Below are 22,345 nucleotides of genomic sequence, written 5' to 3'. Positions count from 1 at the left end.
GTTAATAGAAAAGATTCATAAAGTTACTGACCTGCAACATTGGCTTAAAGGCACCAGGATAGATACCTCATCATGGGAATGCTTTCCAAACCCTCTCCCGTTGTCCAGATGGATTATGAAGCTCTCATTGCCAAACTTCTCAAACGTCTCATAGTGATGACGATCCATGTTGCCTGAGGAGAGACGCCATTTTATAATGGAGCCATCTCACTGGGCAAAAACCGGTTGAATCAACACTGTTTCCACTTTCATTTCAACCAAACAATTCAATATGATGATGTTAAATCAACGTGGAAAACTGATCGGATTTGAAAAGAGTCGACAACGTATTGGAATTTCTTCTATCACCCAACTTTTAACCTAAATCCAATGACATGATGATATTTTTGTTGATTTCATGTTGAATTCACGTTAGCTGAACTGACGTCTGTGCCCAGTGGGATGTCGCTGTGCTCTGAGTGTGTGTGTGTTTTCGGAGATGTGGTCTCACCCATGAGGAAGTCAAAGATGGTCATGTCCATGATGTCCAGCAGACGGGTGCCGCTGTCATAGGGCGGAGTCTGTTTCACCTCTTCACAGTAGTCAGGGTCCACCTCCCACCTACAGAAACAGACACAGAGAGGTCGTCATTAGAAACCTGTTGGGTTCTCACTTCCCCTGCACACGTCTTTCTACCTGTATTTTATTGGAACTACAGTAACTTGTCTTTTCACCTATACTTCTCAGTGCTTTTCAAACTCTTAACGTATATGCTTTTCTTTTAAATGAATGTATTTTGTATTTTATTATATTATGCTTTCTACACATGCATTGGTTTCTTACTCAGCTTTCTTGCGTTTGTGGTAGGATCGTCTCCAGGGGTTTCTCCAGGTCTTGCGTTTTGCCAAGGCCAGGTCTGGGAGGAAGGCAGCCAGGGAACCCTCGATCTGGTCCGGCTTACCGCACAGAGCATGCTCCGTAGAGCAGTAGTACGAACACTCCCCATAGAAACAGATGTTGTTGGCTGGGAGATGAGAGTTTATATGAACAGATTTGTTGGTGATATTGATTTGTTAATTTGGTGGTCAATAGCACCATCTACTGTTCATAAACTGAAATGTAGCTGACATGATCTTAACGCCAGCTTCCTTTGCCAGCTTCATTGCTCAAGACGGCTGTGTTTGAATCTCAGACTACTGTCCTAGGTTTAGTACCTGGTGATATGAAGAAGGTTTTCCACAGCTTCTTGTCCCTGGTCATATCTTTGATCTCTTTAGTCATATTCAGCAGTCTGCCAGCTACAGGAGGGACACGACGGAAGTCCAGGATTCTGCAATAGGACAAAGAGAGGAAGATATTTAGATTTGGCTTTTTAGATCCTGAAATGATCAATCACTCTCTCACTAATTCAACCAATGAGGAATGCCATGATACTTAAGGTCCACATGCTATGGGACCATATTTCTACTATCCTTCTTCGCATAAAGTGCACTGTCGTTTATTTTTAACCACCAGAGGGAACTGTGACACTGCTTCCAACTGCTTCAGTAACAGCCTAGGGCGGCCATCACAGAAATATCTGAATGATTTCACTTCAACAGCTCAAATACAGTAACTGTAGTCTAAATCAGCAATGATAATAATCTAATCAACCATGCTTGGTCTTAATGTCTTCCTCTACACCATGTGTAGTTCTGCTACATGTTATGTCTCTATTCTACTCTACTGCCATGTGGGAGGGAGACAGGTGTTCAGAGAACATGTGAGAGCTGGACACGTGGCTCTGAGGATGATTCATCTGTGTGTGCGCCCAGGTATGTGTGTGTATGTGCACAGAATATTTTAGTGTGTTGGCGCAGATGTGTATGCGTGTGTACGTGCCGGGAATGTGTGTATGCATGAACTATGCATGTGTTCGCCGTATACAGTATTCTCAGCGCGTATGAGACCACTCCAGGGACATGTGGAGATGGAATCTTCTAATGTGAACCTCCTCCCTCCCTCTGTTTTTCTGAGCGCTGTCATGCCTGTCTCTATGCATGCTACACACTCATTCAGAGAGAGTGAGAGAAAGAGAGAGAAAGAGAGAGAGAGAGAAATAAAGAGAGAGAGAGAAAGAGAGAGAGCGCGAAAGAAAGAAAAAAAGAGAGAAATTGTGAGAGAAAGAGAAAGAAATATAGAGAGAAAGAAAAATAGAGAGAAAGAAAAAGAGAGAGAGAGATAAAGAAAGAGAGAGAGAGAAGGAAAAGGAGAGAGGGAGAGAGGGAGAAAGAGAGAGAGAGAGAGAGAAAGGGAGAAAGAGAGAGAGAGAAAGAGAGAGAAAGAAAGAGAGAGAGAGAGGGAAAGAGAGAGAGAGGGAGAAAGAGAGGGAGAAAGAGAGGGGGAGAAAGATAAAGAGTGCGGGAAGAGAAAGAGCAAAAGCACTCGAAGATATAAATTGCCCCGTCATGTTGCAGAGCGTGACAGAGAGCATGTGTAAGAAGAGACTGTGTGTGTGTGGTTTGTGTGTGCATGCAAGTGTGTGTGTGTGTGTGTGTGTGTGTGTGTGTGTGTGTGTGAGCCATGTTTCCTTCCCTCTGGCTGTCAGATGTTACTGTGCCGTACCGCACCGCACAGCCCTATGGGGGATCTGCCATGCAAACAAGGAAGAAGTGCTGGATTCAATTTCCCCCTCGTCACTCACTGTTTTTATCCCTCCTTCCTCCCTCTTCTTCCTCCTCCTCCTCCTCTTCCCTCCATTCCACATCATTTCAAAGAGAGCCGAGACCAAATTTAAGACAGCATTTCCCCCTTTTAATCCAATCAGATAATTAATGGAGCGTAGAGCTCGGCTTAAAAGCCCAAATGGAAAGTGTGTGCATGTGTGTGTGTGTGTGTGTGTGTGTGTGTGTGTGTGTGTGTGTGTGTGTGTGTGTGTGTGTGTGTGTGTGTGCGCGTGTGCGTGTGTGTGTGTGTGTGTGTGTGTGTCCGTGCGTGCGTGCGTGTGTGTGTGCGCGTGTGCGTGTGTGTGTGCGTTACTGTATGTCTGTGTGTGTGTGTGGCTGCGGCCTCCTGGGACAGCAGACAAAACAGCCTCAGCGTCGGTAGTGAGCCCGTACCCAACAACAATGCTGAAGCTTTCATTTAGACCAGAAACCAAATGTGAAAAACTAAACGGATGCTTTTGGCTAACCCTAGTCCCTGCCTGCCTTATATTTAGAAAGGAAGCAGGGCTTTTCATGCCTTTGGTTTCCTCTCCCCCTTACCCACAATGCATGCCTGAGTGTGTGTGTGTGTGTGCCAACTGGGTCTAGTGCCGTACCAGATGTGTGGCAGACTGTCTGCTATTGCTGCTGCTGAATGGTGATATTGTGCCTCCAGGCAGACACAGCTTTATCCAGCTTTATACTCTATGTACTCTGTGTGTGTGTGCGTGCGTGCATGCGAGTGTGCATCTCTAGTGCCACTTGAATGGACCTGGTTGTGTCAGGGACAACATTTAATTCCACAGATGTGAAAGCCTAAGAGATAACAAGTACATTATCATCACCATCTTCACACCACAGCTGTGTAGACTACAACTGTTGTGTCTGAACATACAAGAGCCAGACAAAGCAAAGGCTTGCTGTGTGAAAATACCTGCGGCAGGTGACTACAAAGGATATAGCATGAATGAACTGAAAAAACCACCACGACACTACAGTATGTGGCTATGGACACCGGAGCTTAACCATCATGGCAGTATTATTATAATATGGAGATTAACCATCATGGCAGTATTATTATAATACGGAGTGTAACCATAATGGCAGTATTATTATAATATGGAGCTTAACCATCATGGCAGTATTATTATAATATGGAGATGAACCATCATGGCAGTATTATTAAAATACGGAGTGTAACCATCATGGCAGTATTATTATAATATGGAGTTGAACCATTATGGCAGTATTATTATAATATGGAGATGAACCATCATGGCAGTATTATTATAATATGGAGATGAACCATCATGGCAGTATTATTAAAATACGGAGTGTAACCATCATGGCAGTATTATTATAATACAGAGATAAACCATCATGGCAGTATTATTATAATACAGAGATAAACCATCAGGGCAGTATTATTATAATATGGAGATTAACCATCATGGCAGTATTATTATAATACAGAGCTAAACCAACATGGCAGTATTATTATAACACAGAGCGAAACTATCATGGCAGTATTATTATAACACAGAGCGAAACCATTATGGCAGTATTATTATAATATGGAGATTAACCATCAGGGCAGTATTATTATAATACGGAGCTAAACCATCATGGCAATATCATTAGAATACTGATCGTAACCATGGCAGTATTATTATAATACGGATCGTAATCATTGCAGTATTATTATATAGTAATACCCATTTGTTTGCCTCTCTTACAACCAGGATATTTTCCTATGATCATTAATGCGTTCTCAACAGGCAGGTCATAAAGCCTTGTAAAGCCAGTGGAGTTCCTAAGCAGACAGACAGGCAGACAGAGCTGGGTGGTTGGGTTAGCTAGGCTGGCAGCAGTCATTGTTAAATCAGATGTGTGCCTTTATTTTTATTTGTTTAATTGAACCCTTATTGTACCAGATAAGTTGACTGAGAACACATTCCCATTGACAGTAATGACCTGGGGAATGTTACAGGGGAGAAGGGATGATTGAGCCAATTTGAAGCTGGGGGTAATTAGGTGACCATGATGGTATGAGGGCCAGATGGGGAATTTAGCCAGGACACCGGGGTTAACACCCCTACTCTTATGATAAGTGCCATGGGATCTTTAGTGACCACAGAGAGTCAGGACACCCGTTTAACATCCCATCAGAAAGACAGCACCCTACACAGGGCAATGTCCCCAATCACTGCCCTGGGGCATTGGGATAATGTTTTTTTAGACTAGAGGAAAGAGTGCCTCCTACTGGCACTCCAACACCACTTCCAGCAGCATCTGGTCTACCATCCAGAGACCGACTAGGACCAACCCTGCTTAGCTTCAGAGGCTGCAGGGTGGGATGCAGGGTAGTATACTGCAGGGTAGTATGCTGTACCAAAAAGCATCATATTGTCTAAATAGTGCACTACTTTTGACTGGAGCCCTATGGCCTTCCTGCTGTTATAGGCCACATCCCAAATGGCACCCTATTTTCTACATAGTGCACCATAGGGCTCTGGTCAAAAGTAGTGCACTATGTATGAAATAGGGTGTCAGGGATGCAGCCTATAACAACAGGAAGGCAGTGCTCAGCAACTCAGTGAGTATGACTCATGGGCCTCCTGATGTTTCGAGCTTAATAGAGGAGTCTGCTTTCTAACAAACTGTTCCTCAGATATACAGACATGATGCATGTTTATACCTGCTGCTAACATGCATCCTTTTTCCTGATCTTGTCCACATACTGATTACGCCCACATTTTCAGACATGCGTTTTACACATGGTATTAAACTGTCTCTCTTATCCGTCCACTGGGTCCACATTGTGACCAGATTTAATGGTCCAACCCTGTATGCACATCTTTTGACAGATATTCTTTATTTATTTTAAGACACATATTGATGCCATAAGTCAATGGTGCCATCTGTCAATGATTTTAGATGGTGGGATAATGACGATTTCACTGTCCAGATCTGTCTAAACTTGTTGTAAGATATCTAGACACAATGCGTGCCTTACTACATCCGAAGGTGGTCAGGAAGATCTGATCACAATCAGATCACAATGCATATTTTAATCATCTACACCTGTCCAAAAATGTGGGCACATTCAGAATGTGGACAAGACATGGACAAGGGTGCATGTTAGTACCAGGTATAAACGGGGCCAGAGAGACACCTACGTACACAAACACACAGAGATAGAAACAGGCACTTGATAAAAACAGTGCATGCACGCATGCACTGACACACACACACACACACACGCACACACCCTGTGGATTCTTTGTGTCAGGTACAGGTGTGTGTGTGTGTGTGATTTACCTGTCCAGATGAAAGGCAGCGATCTCAGCATTGTGTCTCTCAAAGTCCGAGAAGTAGAAGAAGTCAGGGGGCGTCTCCTGCTCCCGGGTCTGCCTGCAGGGGAAAGGGCAGAGGTCAGGGGTTATAACATCGTTCTATTAGCCCCTTACAAGAAAACAAGCTCTGGGTAGACGTTGTCCTTAGGCACAGATCTAGGATCAGCTTCTCCTCCCTAAAGCCAAGTCTTAAGGCTTAGGAGGAAGATGACAACAACTGTTCTTACAGAAAAAACACTTGATTTCAAATGTGGAAAATCACATGATTTCAACATGTGAAGTGTTCCAAAAATAGTTTTTCTGAAAGGGCAATGATCTTCTTGGAATGTTTGATTTCTAGCTCACATGTTGTATCGTGTAGTTTCATGTAGTTTTAGTTGACATTTTGCATCCCTGTTGTAAAAAAAAAAAATCAGACGAGATCATGTTTTCACATTTGTAGTTTCATCACAAGTTGCTTTTACATGTTGTCACATGTCATCATATTAACGTCACATGAGATCACATGTGAAATTCATGTGTTTTTTCTGTAAGGGTGACCTCAGATCAGTGTCAAGAGGCCAACTTCAGCCAACTACTTCTGAACAAAGACACACTGCCTGCCCCAATCCCAAGACCCCCCTCTTGAGCTCTAACAGAGGTGAAGCCACAATTGAACCTGTGTGGATCGTATTGTGGCTTCGTGTTTGGGACTGGAGAGACTCAAGGTTAGGAGACTTTTATTTCCCTCACCAACTTTAAACATCAACTATCTGAGCAGCTAACCGGTCGCTGCAGCTGTACATAGTCCATCTGTCAATAGCCCACCCAATCTACCTACCTCATCCCCATACTGTTTTTATTTTATTTACTTTTCTGCTCTTTTGCACACCAGTATCTCTACTTGCACATCATCATCTGCTCATTTATCACTCCAGTGTTAATCTGCTAAATTGTAATTATTCGCTCCTATGGCCTATTTATTGCCTACCTCCTCATGCCTTTTACACACACTGTCACGCCCTGACCTTAGAGATCCTGTTTATGTCTCTATTTTGGTTTGGTCAGGGTGTGAGTTGGGGTGGGTATTCTATATTCTATTATTTGTATTTCTATGTTTTGGCCGGGTAGGGTTCTCAGTCAGGGACAGCTGTCTATCGTTGTCTCTGATTGAGAACCATACTTAGGTAGCCCTTTTTTCCACCTGTCTTTGTGGGAAGTTGACTTTTGTTTAGGGCACATAGCCTTTAGCTTCACGGTTTGGTTTTGTAGTGTTTGTTGTTTTGTTTGGCGTCATCTTTTATTCAATAAAAGAAAATGTACGCTCACCACGCTGCACCTTGGTCCTCTTCTGTTAACGGCCGTGACACACACTGTATATAGACTTTCTTTTTTCTACTGTGTCATTGACTTGTTTATTGTGTTATTGGCTTGTTTATTGTTTACTCCACGTGTAACTCTGTGTTGTTGTCTGTGTCACACTGCTTTGCTTTATCTTGGCCAGGTCGCAGTTGCAAATGAGAACTTGTTCTCAACTAGCCTACCTGGTTAAATAAAGGTGAAATAAATAAAAAAGAGAATCCACTACTGTACTTTACCTATTTCTGGAGTCCCATGATCCTCCCTGGATTCCACACACATTCTGACTGAAAGCTCTGACTCTGTATAAAAGCATCTTTGTAAGGCTTAACCCTCTCACAGGGCCCAACAGACCGGACCAACTGAGGTGCAAAGGAGTCAAAGGCATTGAAGGTGACGAAATACGAACAGACACTTTGGAACCTGTAGATTGTCAACGAGCTGACTCAGAAGTGATGTTTTTCAGAACAGACATGATAGCAAGTTGAATTGCAGTTCATGAACTCAGGTACTCACGGAAAAAACATACCACAAGTCATACAACATCTCAGTGTAATCAGGATATTTTGCTGACTAATAGAAGGAATGTAGCTGAGATGGGACTTTCCATCACTGTAAAATCAATGACATGCCTCATAAATGCCTCTGTTGTTTACATAAGCTTCAGAAGAGCAAAACACAATACAGAGAAAGTCGTTTCAGGAGCAATGGGTCTGCAACCTCCTCCACATCCATACCTACTCTGCAGGCCGTATCTCCTCAGCTGAGGAGAGGTAGTGAGCAGAGGAGAGGAGGATTGGAAACAGATTCTTATCTTGGCAAGGCAATGCACTCTGCTCTCTCTCTTCCTCGTCACTCTTTCTCACCCTCCCTCTCTCTTTCTTTCTCCCTCAAGAACTTCTCTTTGTCTCTCTATTCTCCCATTATTCCCCCCCCCCATACCTCATCCTCTCTCTCTCTCTCTCTCTGCAGCCCTCAGCTGTGTGTGATTGTTTCTCCCCAGCTGTGAGGCTAACATATGCACCGACCATTAAATAACTCACCAGGAACCCTGGAACACTCCACAATGCATTCCTAACTCTCTACTAACGCTTCCTTTCCCCTCCTTCCTCCCTTCTTTACTCAGTTCTCTCTCTTTCTCTCTCTCTCCCTCTCTCTCTCCCCCTCTCTCTCTCCCTCTATCTCTCTCCCTCTATCTCTCTCTCTATCCTCAAAGGCCAGTCAGCCTGCAGATTATATCTTCTCCTTCCAAGAAGACTCTACAGGGACTGTTAAATTGAAACAGACTGTTTTTGCCTGATGAGAATAGCAACAGTGAAAAAGCGACTGTGTTTAGGTCTACGTAGGGTGTTTGGTTATGATCATAACTGATAGATTTACTACATTACAGAATATCAAATACATCTCAGGAATGAGTAGAAACAAGTTACTGTACCAGCACAGTAGGTCTACTAACCCTTAACACCGTTTCTTTAGGAAAACATTCAGTCCTATGATTCAAGGTCATTCAGGCTCCTGGAAATCCACAATCACACCTCACACATTCCTAATACATTCTTTTCCCTGTGAGACAGAACCAAAGCTTAGATTCCATTTCTGTACAACAGAACACACAGCATGTTTTCACTGTGTGAACTTATTGTCCAGTGGCTGTGTAAGACCCTGTCTTGCTGTGTCCCCCCCGACACTGTGTGTATGTGCCCATGCGTGTGTGTGTGTGTGAGTGTGCGTGCATGATGTGTGTGTAAGTGTGTGTTCCTCCCCTCTTATTGTCTACTCCGGGGCCAGAGATGATCCGGTGTTGACACGGTTTTGTCAATGAGTGGCTCGCCCAGAGGCAGGAAGACTGGGTAATTACTATGATACACATCTAATTCAAATGCCAATAAAGCTATCCATCTGGAGCATGGTATTACACCTCGGCCTGAAGAGGGAGAAAGAGAGAGGGGGGAGGAGGGGATTGTCAAATCAAATCAGAGTTTTTTGGTCACTCTGCTGCTGAGTTTTCTGTCTTTACATATAGTACAGCTGGAGCTAAATACACACACACACACACACACACACACACACACACACACACACACACACACACACACACACACACACACACACACACACACACACACACACACACACACACACACACACACACACACACACACACACACACACACACACACACACACACACAGGCTGTTGTGTATGACCCTGAAGCAGGGGATAAACACATAGTTTACACTCCAGAGTTAGACAGCTTCTTGGCAGCATGGCGGCTTGGAGGGCCAAAGCAGCCAATAGATCTGCAGCCTGTCTGCAAACACTGGAGTGTGAGAATAGTAGCAGTACGCAACAGGAAAAGCATAGGCATTACTGTACACTACATCTCATACCTGACCTCTCTCACTGACAGAACAACAAAGAACAGACAAGTGGCAGAGAAGTCACATTGTCCCAAAGTCATTTTGGCAACCATACGTGTGTACTTACTGTGGGCTCCAGTAAACCCTAGATGAGATGTGGCAGAACAATTGTGTAAAGGACTTAAAGAGTAAAAAGACAAGGGCATCACGCCTCCCTAGAGGAGCATGTAAAGGCTGACTCCACTATGTGTCATCTATCATCTGTCAAACAGACACACAAGATGAGGAGCTGACTGCATGGCACATGGTGTCCTTCTGGGGCCTGTTTAGTAAGGCTACATGTCCACAATGCTGCAGACAGAACATGGCATGCGTAGAGCTGATACAAGTCCCTATTCCATATGTCAGAGAATCACATCTGTTCTACACAATACATTTCTATAACCTCTCTAGCTCTAGGGGGAGGTGTTGAGCTGTATACCCAGACAGACATTGCGCCCCCTGTGGACAGACACACAGCACTACAGTAGAGAGACCCTAGGGACTTTGAGCCTACAGATGAGGAGGTGGCCACTGGAGCGCCAGGCCTGACCTCAGAGCTGATCACAGGAGAAAGGCAACATACATCTGAGGGAGGGTCATTGGAAAGGTCCTCCCTGATGGTGACATATTTATCTACAAAAGCAGCGTATAGTTTTTATGAGAGGAATGACTAAAAATCTAACGCAAACATAATCATGTTGTTGCGTTGGAAACGAGGCGCCTCATTTCTAAGTGTATCTTTCCCCAACCACATTCGAAAACAGAGTTGAAATGGTTATCTAGTGTACATGACCACTGTATGGTGGCCTGCTCCGCGGGCTGGTGTGTCTCATACTGATTTAATGATCAGACAGACAGTGGTGGCGTAGCGAGCAGTGTTTGTATGTACTGACTGGGTCAGAATGAGAGGAGCAGAGTAGTGAAGAGAAGAAGAGGAGGAGGAGGAGGCTGTGGCCTTGAGTGTGCTCCAGTCTGCCCTGTCTTGTTTATGTGCGGGAGAGGCAGTGTGTGGACAGGTACTCAGCTAGGCAGTAAAAATTCCACTGAGGAACTGTTACCCAGAGCACACACCCATGTGTGTGTGTGTGTGTGTGTGTGTGTGTGTGTGTGTGTGTGTGTGTGTGTGTGTGTGTGTGTGTGTGTGTGTGTGTGTGTGTGTGTGTGTGTCTCTCTAAGAGCAGTAAAGACCCTCCAGCGCTCCTCAGTCCCCCCCTGATGCCTCAGATCCCACAGCTGAGAGGGAGAATGGTTAAAGGCTCTGGCTGTGGAGAGAGGAAGAGGCTGAACGGAAGACTGGCTGTGGAGAGAGGAAGAGGCTGAAAGGAAGAGGCTGGTTGAAGAGAGAGGAAGAGGCTGGTTGAAGAGAGAGGAAGAGGCTGGTTGAAGAGAGAGGAAGAGGCTGGTTGAAGAGAGAGGAAGAGGCTGGTTGAAGAGAGAGGAAGAGGCTGGTTGAAGAGAGAGGAAGAGGCTGGTTGAAGAGAGAGGAAGAGGCTGGTTGAAGAGAGAGGAAGAGGCTGGCTGAGGAGAGGCTATGTGTGGCTGTGGAGGGTACTGTATGGAGAGGGAGAGAGACTGAAAGGAAGAGCGTGGCTTGTGGCTTTGGAGACAGCTGTTTTCTCAAGGCCCAGCGGGGATATGTTTGTTTCACTCTCACACAGTACAGAGACTGGAGATGACAGGAGAGTCAGGAGAAGACTGACAGGGCAGCTCTCTGCATTACCTTTTGACCCAGCTCCCTTCTAAAACACCAGGCAGTGCTTTTGTGTGTCTACTTCCTAAGCTATTTAAACAACGGGTTAAACACTAATAACTACTAGTCTGGGGGCTATTGCAGATTCTTAGACCTTGCTTGGTGGGTAATAGATGGAAATATCCCTCCCTCTGAATTAAACCACCAAACTCCTTAGAATAAACATTCAGTCAGTTCCATTGCATCCATTTCAAAAGGCCGCATGGAAATCCCTGTTTGAAACAGTTATTAGAGGGTAAATGTGTGTGGCAAGACACCATGAAATGTGTTTTTCCTCTGCAAGGCGAATACAGGAGAACTCAGAACTGCATGTCAGTGTTATTGTGTTATTGAGAGGGTTTCAAGATGACAGCAAGAGACAGCTAAGGGACTGACATATCCTGCACCTGCAAAGCAATACAGGACGAGATCTGTAATCCTACACAGACGCACACGCACACGCACACACACACACACACACACACACACACACACACACACACACACACACACACACACACACACACACACACACACACACACACACACACACTGCAGATAAACTGACAGGCATATCCTAATATCCTTCACTACAATACTCCACCAGCAGGCCTCCTCAACCTCCCCTACCAGGCCCTGTTGTAATGACATCCTGTAAATACCAAGGCAGGCAGCTACATCAACAGGCCATAAAGAGGGATCAATCATCTATACATAATCTGGGACAGATTTACCGCTCACTAGCGCAGCTGCTGACAGCCTTCCTCAATCTCCATCTCTATCCTCAGCATTTCAGATCCCCAAATCACAGCCAGGGACTACAGTGAACTGGCATAGCAGCTCATCATGCCACCCACATCCCATCTCCCTAAAGAGGCAACAGTAGCTACAGATGTAGGGTCTTAATTTGATCACTATTTTATTGCTGAGAATTTTCCTGAAAAGCTGAAAATTCAAAATTGTTGTGTGTTTTAGTTTTAAAATACTTCTCAAGTTTGTAATTTCCACTTTGAAATTTGAGACCTGATTTGTCCTAACGAAAAATGTATCAACTCCTACAAAAATGCCCATTCCTTATAATCCACATAAAAATTCACATTTCCTGGTGCTGCAGGATTATTTGGCTCAAATTAAGATCATACATCTGTACATGGAGATGCACTATAAGCAGCAACAGCACTAGAATACATGACGTCTCTTCTCTCCATGTACAGACAGAGCTCAGGTCTATGCTGTCCTGTTCAGTGATGGCATCTATAACTGCATATTATTTATAGCTTTCAGTCCTGTGTATTTCAAACCTCAACATCAGCAAACCGTCCAGCATAAGACAGCACACTTCAGTGTCTTACTGAAGCCTGCAATATTTCTCAGAAATTCATAATCATTTCTCTCATTCTATTTCCAGTGCATCATCATCAAAGCCGCCAGGAAATTATAAAGGGCTTCCATTTAATTAAAATGTATTTGATTAATAAAGAACTGGGCTTGAGAACGCAACTAAGCATTATAAAAAGGCTAATAACATCCAACCCTGTGACGTAAAGAGGCAGAGTGTGGAGTGTATCTCAGCCCAGAGATGAGGCTTCACCGTGGGGCTGGTAAAGAGAGATGGAGGGCTGGTGCTAGTTCTAACAACACCTAAAGGATATTATATAACTAACTCCACAGGGATGCAGAATGAAGTGCTCATGAAAAACGAATTCATTATAAAAGGCGTGAAACATGAAGGTGTAGGTATTCATTTAGTTTTAAGGAATAAAGCGCATGAATAAACGATGTCGCAGAGTGAAGTGTGGAATCAACACTTTGTTGTACCACTGCCTTCAAAGAAAAAGGAGTGCTGTATTCAATTGTAGGTTTCTATTTCATTTCATCATAAGGGAATAATAATAATACTCTTAGAGCCTGTTTTCAGGGAGATGAAAGTTTTCTAGTCTACAGCACCTGGGCTTCAACTCTATTCTGATGCAGAATTAACTACGTTCAATTCATTATTTATCCAGGTTATCCCCATTGACAGGGCATTTATTTTTCAAGAGATAAGACTGCTTTTAATTATAAAAGGTGTGAAACATAAGTTTTAATTGAATTTACGCCATAAGAAAAAATACACTCAAAGTACTGGTTTCATCTATACACAGAGTATACTAAACATAAGGAATACCTTCCTCATATTGAGTTGCACCCCCCCCCCCCCCCCCCTCTACAAGGTGTCCAGAGCATTCCACGGGGATGCTGGCTAAGGTCGAATATTTTCCAGGTATTTTACAAATGTTCTATCCCGCGAATAAATCACTTTTCCTATGGTAACCCTGCCAAAACTGGAAGTGTCATTCAAAAGCATTGTAAAGCATATAAATATCTGGATTTGATTAAAGCTTTGATCAGCATGAACATTCAAACCAGATGCTACCTGAGCCTGATGAGCCATACATTAAATACATTTAATGACCCAAAGCCTAAAAAAGGCCAAATGATTGTGCTGTTATCCAAAACATAGGCTATATGACATAGGCTACTCCACATTACGCACGGCAGAAAAACATGAAAGCCCATAGATGTAACTAGTTATATGCTCTCTTGGGTAAATAAATTAAACTAGCTCCAGTAGGCTAATCTTTTTGAGTGTGAACTGTATGACTGTACTGTGGCGCAGTGGTCTAAGGCACTGCATCTCAGTGCTAGAGGCATCACTACAGACCCTGGTTTGATTCCAGGCTGTATCACAACCGGCCGTGATTGGGAGTGCCATAGGGCGGTGCACAATTGGCCCAGCATCGTCCGGGTTAGGGTTTGGCCGGGGTAGGCTGTCACTGTAAATAAGAATGTGTCTTAACTGACTTGCCTCGTTAAATAAAGGTTAAATAAAATAAAAATATACTGTATTATATGGACTGGAATTACGCACATCGTTCAAACCATGGTAAAGCAGAAGAGAACATGTGATTCTGGTGCAGCACGTGGCCTACAAAGTTACAAGTATAGGCTAGCGAATTTAATTTTGAAATATAATAGGACCTATTTGTATAATCGGTAGGCTGACTCATATACCTTTCATAATATTTCCCCTAATGTTATTAGCCTACCACCTCTTTCTCTGGCTGCTGTATTTAACATTCAGAAAAAAAGAGCTTGCATCCCTCTTCGAATAGTCTATTGATATAAGAAATGCTAAAAATAAATAATGTCCTGCAAGCTATTCTAGTCTAGCTTTTCCTGCATGGGACTCCAAGAGCTAAAGAGTGTTTTTTAAGGAGAGCCCAGCGGAGCAAATGTGACTGAGTCTCCATTGTATTGAACATGGAGCTTGACATCAGATTGCGAGCGAAGGTAGAATAGCAAATGAAGAATACCGAGGGTAGAATAGCACAGGTAAAATAGCGAAGGTAGAATAGCAAAGGTAAAATAGCAAAGGTAGAATAGCAAAGGTAGAATGGCGAAGATAAAATAGCGAAGGTAGAATAGCGAAGGTAGAATAGCGAAGGCAGATTTGTGATGGTAGAATAGCGAAGACTGATTTGCAATGGTAGAATTGCAAAGGTAGTTAAGGTAGAATAGCAAAGGTAGATTTGCGATGGTATAATTGCGAACGCAGAATAGTTCATGTAGAATAGTGAAGGTAGAATAGCTCCTGGTGCTGTTCTAGTTAGACCTTCTATACAGTATTGATGAATTGATCCACACTTCCATAACACCTGCTTCAACCTATCACAATGCCAAAGGATCATTTTGTTTTGCTGAAGATCAGGTTAATTTTCAAATCAAATCAAATTGTATTGGTCATACACATATTTAGCAGATGTTATAGCGGGTGCAGCGAAATGCTTCTGTTCCTAGCTCCAAGATTGATGTCAACAATCACCAAGCATCCATGCATCTACTTAAATGTTCAGTTTGCTTCTGTGACAATAACATAATCACCCTTTTCACATAATTGGAATTGACTATTGTTATCCCAGTTACTGCAGGATAAGGACAACCCCCGCTGCTATTGTTGTTAATAATTAGAATTGGGGGGGGGGGGGGGGGGGGGGGGGAGTCTGACCATGCCTCTGTTGTTTATCTTGACTGTATTAGCTACAGTATGTACCCAAACCACATTTGGAAGTTAAGTTGAATGGAATGGTCTCTAGTCTTTGTCCCATGAGCTCATTCAGAAGGTGATTCATTTTGAAGAGCATTGCTGCCAAAACAAGCACTTGATGATCAGAATCCATCTTATTATCTTGAATGGTCCTTTTTTGAAATTCAATAGCCAATCTAAAACATAGTTGTAGGCTATACGCTTCTCAAAAGAATTCACTCTCAAATTGCTTGGCGCTCTTTTTTTGCATAGACTGGCTCAATCCCTCTTTTTGAAACTCTAGCATTCAGAAAGTGGTTCTACACTGACAAAAGGTTGTTAGAGTGATCTCTGTGAAACTGTAAGCTATTATCTGTTCTTAATGGACACCCACCAAGTGACCAGGCCTTCACTTTCCTCACTACCTCTCCCTCTCACCCTCTGTCTCCCTCCCTCCCTCCTGCCTGCCCTCTCTCCCTCTCTCTGTCTCTCTCCCTCCTCAGGAGACTAGCCCTCTGTCTCTCTCCCGCTCTCTGTCTCTCTCCCTCTCTCTGTCTCTCTCCCTCCTCAGGAGACTAGCCCTCTCTCTGTCTCCCTCCCTCCCTCTGTCTCTCTCCCTCTCTCTGTCTCTCTCCCTCCTCAGGAGACTAGCCCTCTCTTTGTCTCTCTCCCTCCTCAGGAGACTAGCCCTCTGTCTCTCTCCCTCCTCAGGAGACTAGCCCTCTCTTTGTCTCTCTCCCTCCTCAGGAGACTAGCCCTCTGTCTCTCTCCCTCTCTCTGTCTCTCTCCCTCTCTCTGTCTCTCCCTCCTCAGTAGACTAGCCCTCTGTCTCCCTCCCTCCCTCTGTCTCTCTCCCTCTCTCTGTCTCTCTCCCTCCTCAGGAGACTAGCCCTCTGTCTCTCTCCCTCTCTCTGTCTCTCTCCCTCCTCAGGAGACTAGCCCTCTGTCTCTCTCCCTCGTCTCTCTCCCTCTCTCTGTCTCTCTCCCTCCTCAGGAGACTAGCCCTCTGTCTGATTGAGAGCTTTGAAGAGTGCTAGTTCTACTGTCAACCCCACAGTACAATAACACAGGGGCCATGGCTCTACACTGGTTTAAACTTAAATCTACCTTCGAAATCTATTTTCTCTACTCCGACGAGTCTACTTTTGACATGGTGAACTAAACTCCACCCCTGTGATGAAGGAAGTTCCTGATGAACTCCACCAACGGAGTGGAGCAGATACCAGGCTTTTTGGAATTTAGCTTTGACTACACTGATTAGCCCAAGGTCAATACTTCAAAAATGCTAATTCTGAAATGCCAACCTTGTACCTATGTTTGTCCTCTGTAGTTGTGTGCCTTTTTTGTTGTTGCTGAAATCAATACCTTCTCAATAAAATGTTAATCAAATACTGTACAACCACCAACTGTTTCTTTGTTGAGATTCAATTAGCACATGCGCATTTGCGCTGAGTTGCCATCTTAGAGCAACAGCATTTACTGAAATGTATGGATTCAAACAAACAAACAAAGGCACAGAACTAAGAGAACAAGCATAGGTACAAGGTAGACATTTCAGAATTTAAATTGTTTGAAGTATTGATCTTGGGCGAATCGATGTAGTCGGAGCTATAGTCCACAAAACCTGGTCTCTGCTCCACTCCGTTGGTGGAGTTCATCAGAAACTTCCTTCACCACAGAGTGGAGTTTATATACACTGCTCAAAAAAATAAAGGGAACACTTAAACAACACAATGTAACTCCAAGTCAATCACACTTCTGTGAAATCAAAAAGTCCACTTAGGAAGCAACACTGATTGACAATAAATTTCACATGCACATTTGAGGCCTACTGGAGGTCATTTTGCAGGGCTCTGGCAGTGCACCTCCTTGCACAAAGGCAGAGGTAGCGGTCCTGCTGCTGGGTTGTTGTCATCCTACGGCCTCCTCCACGTCTCCTGATGTACTGGCCTGTCTCCTGGTAGCGCCTCCATGCTCTGGACACTACGCTGACAGACACAACAAACCTTTTTGCCACAGCTCGCATTGATGTGCCATCCTGGATGAACTGCACTACCTGAGCCACTTGTGTGGGTTGTAGACTCCGTCTCATGCTACCACTAGAGTGAAAGCACCGCCAGCATTCAAAAGTGATCAAAACATCAGCCAGGAAGCATAGGAACTGATAAGTGGTGTGTGGTCACCACCTGCAGAACCATTCCTTTTTGGGGGGTGTCTTACTAATTGCCTATAATTTCCACCTTTTGTCTATTCCATTTGCACAACAGCATGTAAAATTTATTGTCAATCAGTGTTGCTTCCTAAGTGGACTTTTTGATTTCACAGAAGTGTGATTGACCTGGAGTTACATTGTGTTGTTTAAGTGTTCCCTTTATTTTTTTGAGCAGTGTATATAAAATATATAAAAAAAATATAAAAATATAAATTATAATTTTATGTACTTATGTACTTACTTGTTGATGCATGAACAATAAACAAGTATAGGTGAAGAATCAACTACTTATGCATACTTATTGCATCAAACTATATACAGCAAAGACTACTTTGTAGTAGCATGTTCTTCTGGCGTAGCTAAGATAATAATCAGAACTTAACCACATAAACCCATCGCCTACACAATCCAGAAGTTAAACGAATGTTTCCCTTTACAGCAATTACTGCTAATTATCAGGTCTGGTATTCTCTATTATCACTCTGAGCACGTAGCACACCTCTCTCTCTCTCTCTTACTCTCTCTCTCTCTCTTACTCTCTCTCTCTTTTTCTCTCTCTCTTTTTCTCTCTCTCTTTTTCTCTCTCTCTCTCTCTTTCTCTCTCTCTCTCTCTTTCTCTCTCTCTCTTTCTCTCTCTCTCTCTCTCTCTCTTTCTCTCTCTCTCTCTCTCTCTCACACTCACTCACTCTTTCTCTCTTTCACTCTCTCTCTCTTTCATTCTCTCTCTCTCTCACGCTCACTCTCACTCACTCCTCTCCCCCGTTGTGTGCCCACAGCAGGCTTCATCTGCCCCAAAACCTTAACAGCACAGGAGGATTCTGGGTACTATACATGTCCAGGGTGGGCAGGATTGAGTGTTGTATGCATTCATTATTCACGTTCCCCCCTGCCTCGGCATCGCTGGGCGGAAATCATTTCTAGGAAGGCAGCACTCACTACCTTCTAGACAGCATTAGCTACCGGGAAGGAAGAATGTTCAGAGTGTTCTGGAGATTCCAGGCGGATGGTCGTTGTGATGAGTGGGATTTGCAATGACTGGCACCCTTGATAAAGATGAGCAAAAAAGACTGCGCTATATTGTATGCTCCAAAGTTTTTTTTATTATATTGTTTTATACTAATACAATTGCTCAGAAAAAGATATGGGTCAAAATTATTGGCACCCCTGTTTCAATAAGCTTTGCGAGGATAATTTTTTTTAAATGAAATTGGAGAACACATTGGGAGGAATCTTAGATCGTTCCTCCATACAGAATCTTTCCAGATCCTTGACATCAAATCAAATCCAATGTTATTTGTCACATGCGCCAAAGAGTGAAATGCTAACTTACAAGCCCTTAACCAACAATCCTTTGTCTGCGCGTATGGACTGCCCTCTTCAATTCAAAGCATTGCAAAATGTTGCTTTTGTTATCAATGAAACATTTCTTTGTGGATTTTGATGGGTGCTTGGGGTGATTGTCTTGCTGGAAGATCCACTTGCGGCCAAGTTTCAGCCTCCTGGCGGCAACCAGGTTTTTGACTAAAATACTGTGGTACTGAGTAAAGTTCATGATGCCTTAACAAGGGCCGAAGGACCAGTGGGAGCAAAATAGCCCCATAACATCAAAGATCCACCACCATATTTTACAGTAGGTATGAAGTTATTTTCTGCTCATGCTTTCTCATTTTGACGCCAAACTCACTACTGGTGTGTGTGGCCAAAGAGATCTATTTTTGCTAATCTTTATCAACGGTGCCAATATTTTAGGAAATGACTGTAGGTTTGGAGGAGGGAGGGGAGAGGGAGACAGAATGAGAGGAATGTTTGTGAAAAAGCGAGAAGGATTAAGAGTGTGAGAGAGAGAAAGAGAGTGAGAGCGAGGGGTGAGCGGGGCGAAAAAGATACAGGGATTTTTCAGCTTCCTCTCTCTCAACATGTCGCCCAGCCAATTATGTTTTAATTGTTTTAGGTAATGGATGGTTTTCCTGCACCAGGCTAATATGTGAAAATCACTACTGACCTCACTCTCTTCTCTCACTACAGAGAAGCGAACAAGGCTGTCTAACACTCAGTGATAAGGTGTCCAATCAAAAACGCATCTTCTGACCGATGGTTAAAATAATATGTTCATTGTGTAGATACTCTAAGAAAACTAATGGTCAAAACCTCATGTCTCTTTCATAAACCGTTTGTACCCTTGTAGGATGGCCAATATTAGCGTGACTAAATCAATGGAGGCCAGAGAGGTAAGTGCTAGAAAAGTGGTCACAAACAGGAAAATAGCATTGCGTCCACTAGGCTGGATACTATGTAAGAATTAAGGCAAACCAACAGGCTCACCGTTGAACTCGTCATCTTTGTTCTCGAATCTGGAGGACATAAAGCAATATAGAGGTAAGATAGATATCAATTTAGAGACATGACATGTAGTATTTTTATATTTTAGTATATTAATGCGAAATTCCTGTTATTTTTCGAAGATTTCTCTGAAAAACAAGCGGATCTCTGAAATGTCAACGGAGCACAAAGCGTACCGCAAGCTTTAATTTTCAAGCCTTTTACATTTGATTCAGATCATGGCGTGTTAATTTAGCGTTTTGCGACTCGCGGAAACAACTTTGCTGATGACCACAACATGTAAAATCCTCAAAATTCACTGCGACAAGCGTCACCGCTCTGTCTACAGAGCACGGTGCTTATTGTCAGATGTATTAGGTTACGAAATCTGACTTTTTGGTTATAATTTGAATGATATGTTAGAGAAAGACCCCACTGAACAATTCAGAACATTCAGAATCATATTTGTCTTCGTAAAATGTATTTTATAACATAAGGAAGTGAAATTTCATCAACAAAGCGTGTTTTCACCCACTCTGCTCTACATCACATGTCAAACTCATTCCACATTGGGTGAGTGTCTGTGAGTTTTCACTCCACCCTTGCACTTCATTGATGAATTAAGGTCACTTATTCTGTTCTACCTGATAATGAAATCCACCCACCTGGTGTCCCAGGTCTAAATCAATCTCTGATTAGAGGGGAACAATGAAAAAAAGCAGTGGAACTGGCTTCGAGATCCAGAATTTTATTTGAAGGCTTTACATTGATGGTATGACATAAACAACAGGTGCTTCTTACTGTAAGAGGCTAGATCATACTGTTTCAAGGGGGAATGGAGGAGAAAATAATTATAACGAAGCAGCCTTGTAGTTCCTTCCCTTCTCAAGTGGTAGAAATTAGACACATCTAAGGGGATGGAAAGTGTATGAACAGTGACTCTCTGCTAGGCCAGCTAGGCTACACATACTATATACAGGGGCTTTTTAACACAAGCTTAGGATGAGTAACTGTCTGGAACCGATCTGTTCCATTCCTCTCAGTTGGGGTCTGATGGGTTTAGCCATGTCTGGAGAGCAGAGGAAGAATCTCCTGAGAGAGAAGAGGAGCGGCAGAGGATGAGAGGAGAGGAGAAGAAAGGAAAATGTAGGCATGAGAGCTAAGCTGCAGAGAGGAGCACAACTCTACTGAGTGGTGGGATGATTCTCTCAGGGCATTCTGAGGGCCAGGGAGGGGGTTGGTTAATGGGATAACTTGGGAGCTGCCAATAGAAGGACCATCATTTGTGCCATTTGAGTGGAGCCCTCAGTCATACAGCCATCCAGGCCTCCTTTGTGAATACACACGCACACACTTCAACTGGCTATTCCGGGCAGGCGGTTAATGATGACACAGTCATAACGTCAGAGTGCCAGGGGCAGTCCATTCCTTCAGATTACACAGCTCTGCTTGGCCTGGCTTAATGGACGGAGCCAGAGACAGACAGACACACTGTCTGTGTCGAGGGACAGAGGCAAAATGTATCTTTGTAGCAGCTGCGTGGGCCGGTCACACACACGCCAAGGCTGAGGTCAATTCATACCGTGACAAAATGGCATTTATTTTCTATTACTTCTCAGTAAACTGATGAGTAGAAGCTATTTTTAATTTGACATTTTCTAAAAATCACTTCCTGAATTGACTGCCTTCAATTCGAATGGATCCCAGCCCTGATGCACACACACGCGCATGTATTACATGTAGTACATTGACACGTAGTGCAAAATGTTGCTGGACAATACTAACTCACACATGCTGCCCTTGTCCTCCAGTCCATAAACCAGCTCAGTCAGAGAGTAAATGAACTTCCAGACAGACCCAGAGAGCTCAGGAGAATCATATTGCATCTGTGAACATGTGAAAGTAATTCAGCAGAGATGGAAGAGGGAGCAAAGAACGAGGAATTGTGAACTCGTGGCGCTATTCTTCCCTTGTCATTTTGGATGATGAGCACTGTTACACGCACGCACGCACGCACGCACGCACGCACGCACGCACGCACGCACGCACACACACACACACACACACACACACACACACACACACACACACACACACACACATGCACACACACACAGAGAGACAGGGCTAAACTTCCGTTTCCAGTGAGCTTCCGCTGTAAACTGCAGTTTGATGAGTGTCTCCAGTGCTAGGCTAGCCCCTGGGGATCCTGCCTGGCCAGGCTGGAGGAAGTACTGACCATCATCCTCTAGCACAGTTT

The 22,345-nt window shown here is 43.7% G+C and overlaps 1 protein-coding gene across 1 annotated transcript in view; it reads right to left on the bottom strand.

Moving 5' to 3' along the window:
• The window catches only part of fam20cb (FAM20C golgi associated secretory pathway kinase b), a 67,756-nt gene that overhangs the window by 5,343 nt on the left and 40,068 nt on the right, over nucleotides 1-22,345 (bottom strand). The window contains exons 4-8 of the mRNA XM_055890248.1: nucleotides 5,985-6,077; nucleotides 1,194-1,309; nucleotides 823-1,003; nucleotides 491-600; nucleotides 32-173 (exon numbers count right to left, since the gene is read on the bottom strand). Coding sequence (XP_055746223.1) covers nucleotides 32-173; nucleotides 491-600; nucleotides 823-1,003; nucleotides 1,194-1,309; nucleotides 5,985-6,077 — 642 coding nt within the window. The remainder of the gene's footprint in view (nucleotides 1-31; nucleotides 174-490; nucleotides 601-822; nucleotides 1,004-1,193; nucleotides 1,310-5,984; nucleotides 6,078-22,345) is intronic.

This window comes from Salvelinus fontinalis, chromosome 30, assembly GCF_029448725.1.
Source record: "Salvelinus fontinalis isolate EN_2023a chromosome 30, ASM2944872v1, whole genome shotgun sequence".
In the NCBI taxonomy this organism is placed as follows: domain Eukaryota; kingdom Metazoa; phylum Chordata; class Actinopteri; order Salmoniformes; family Salmonidae; genus Salvelinus; species Salvelinus fontinalis.
Note: the sequence above shows the minus strand (reverse complement) of the source record. Positions and strands in the feature narration are given on the sequence as shown.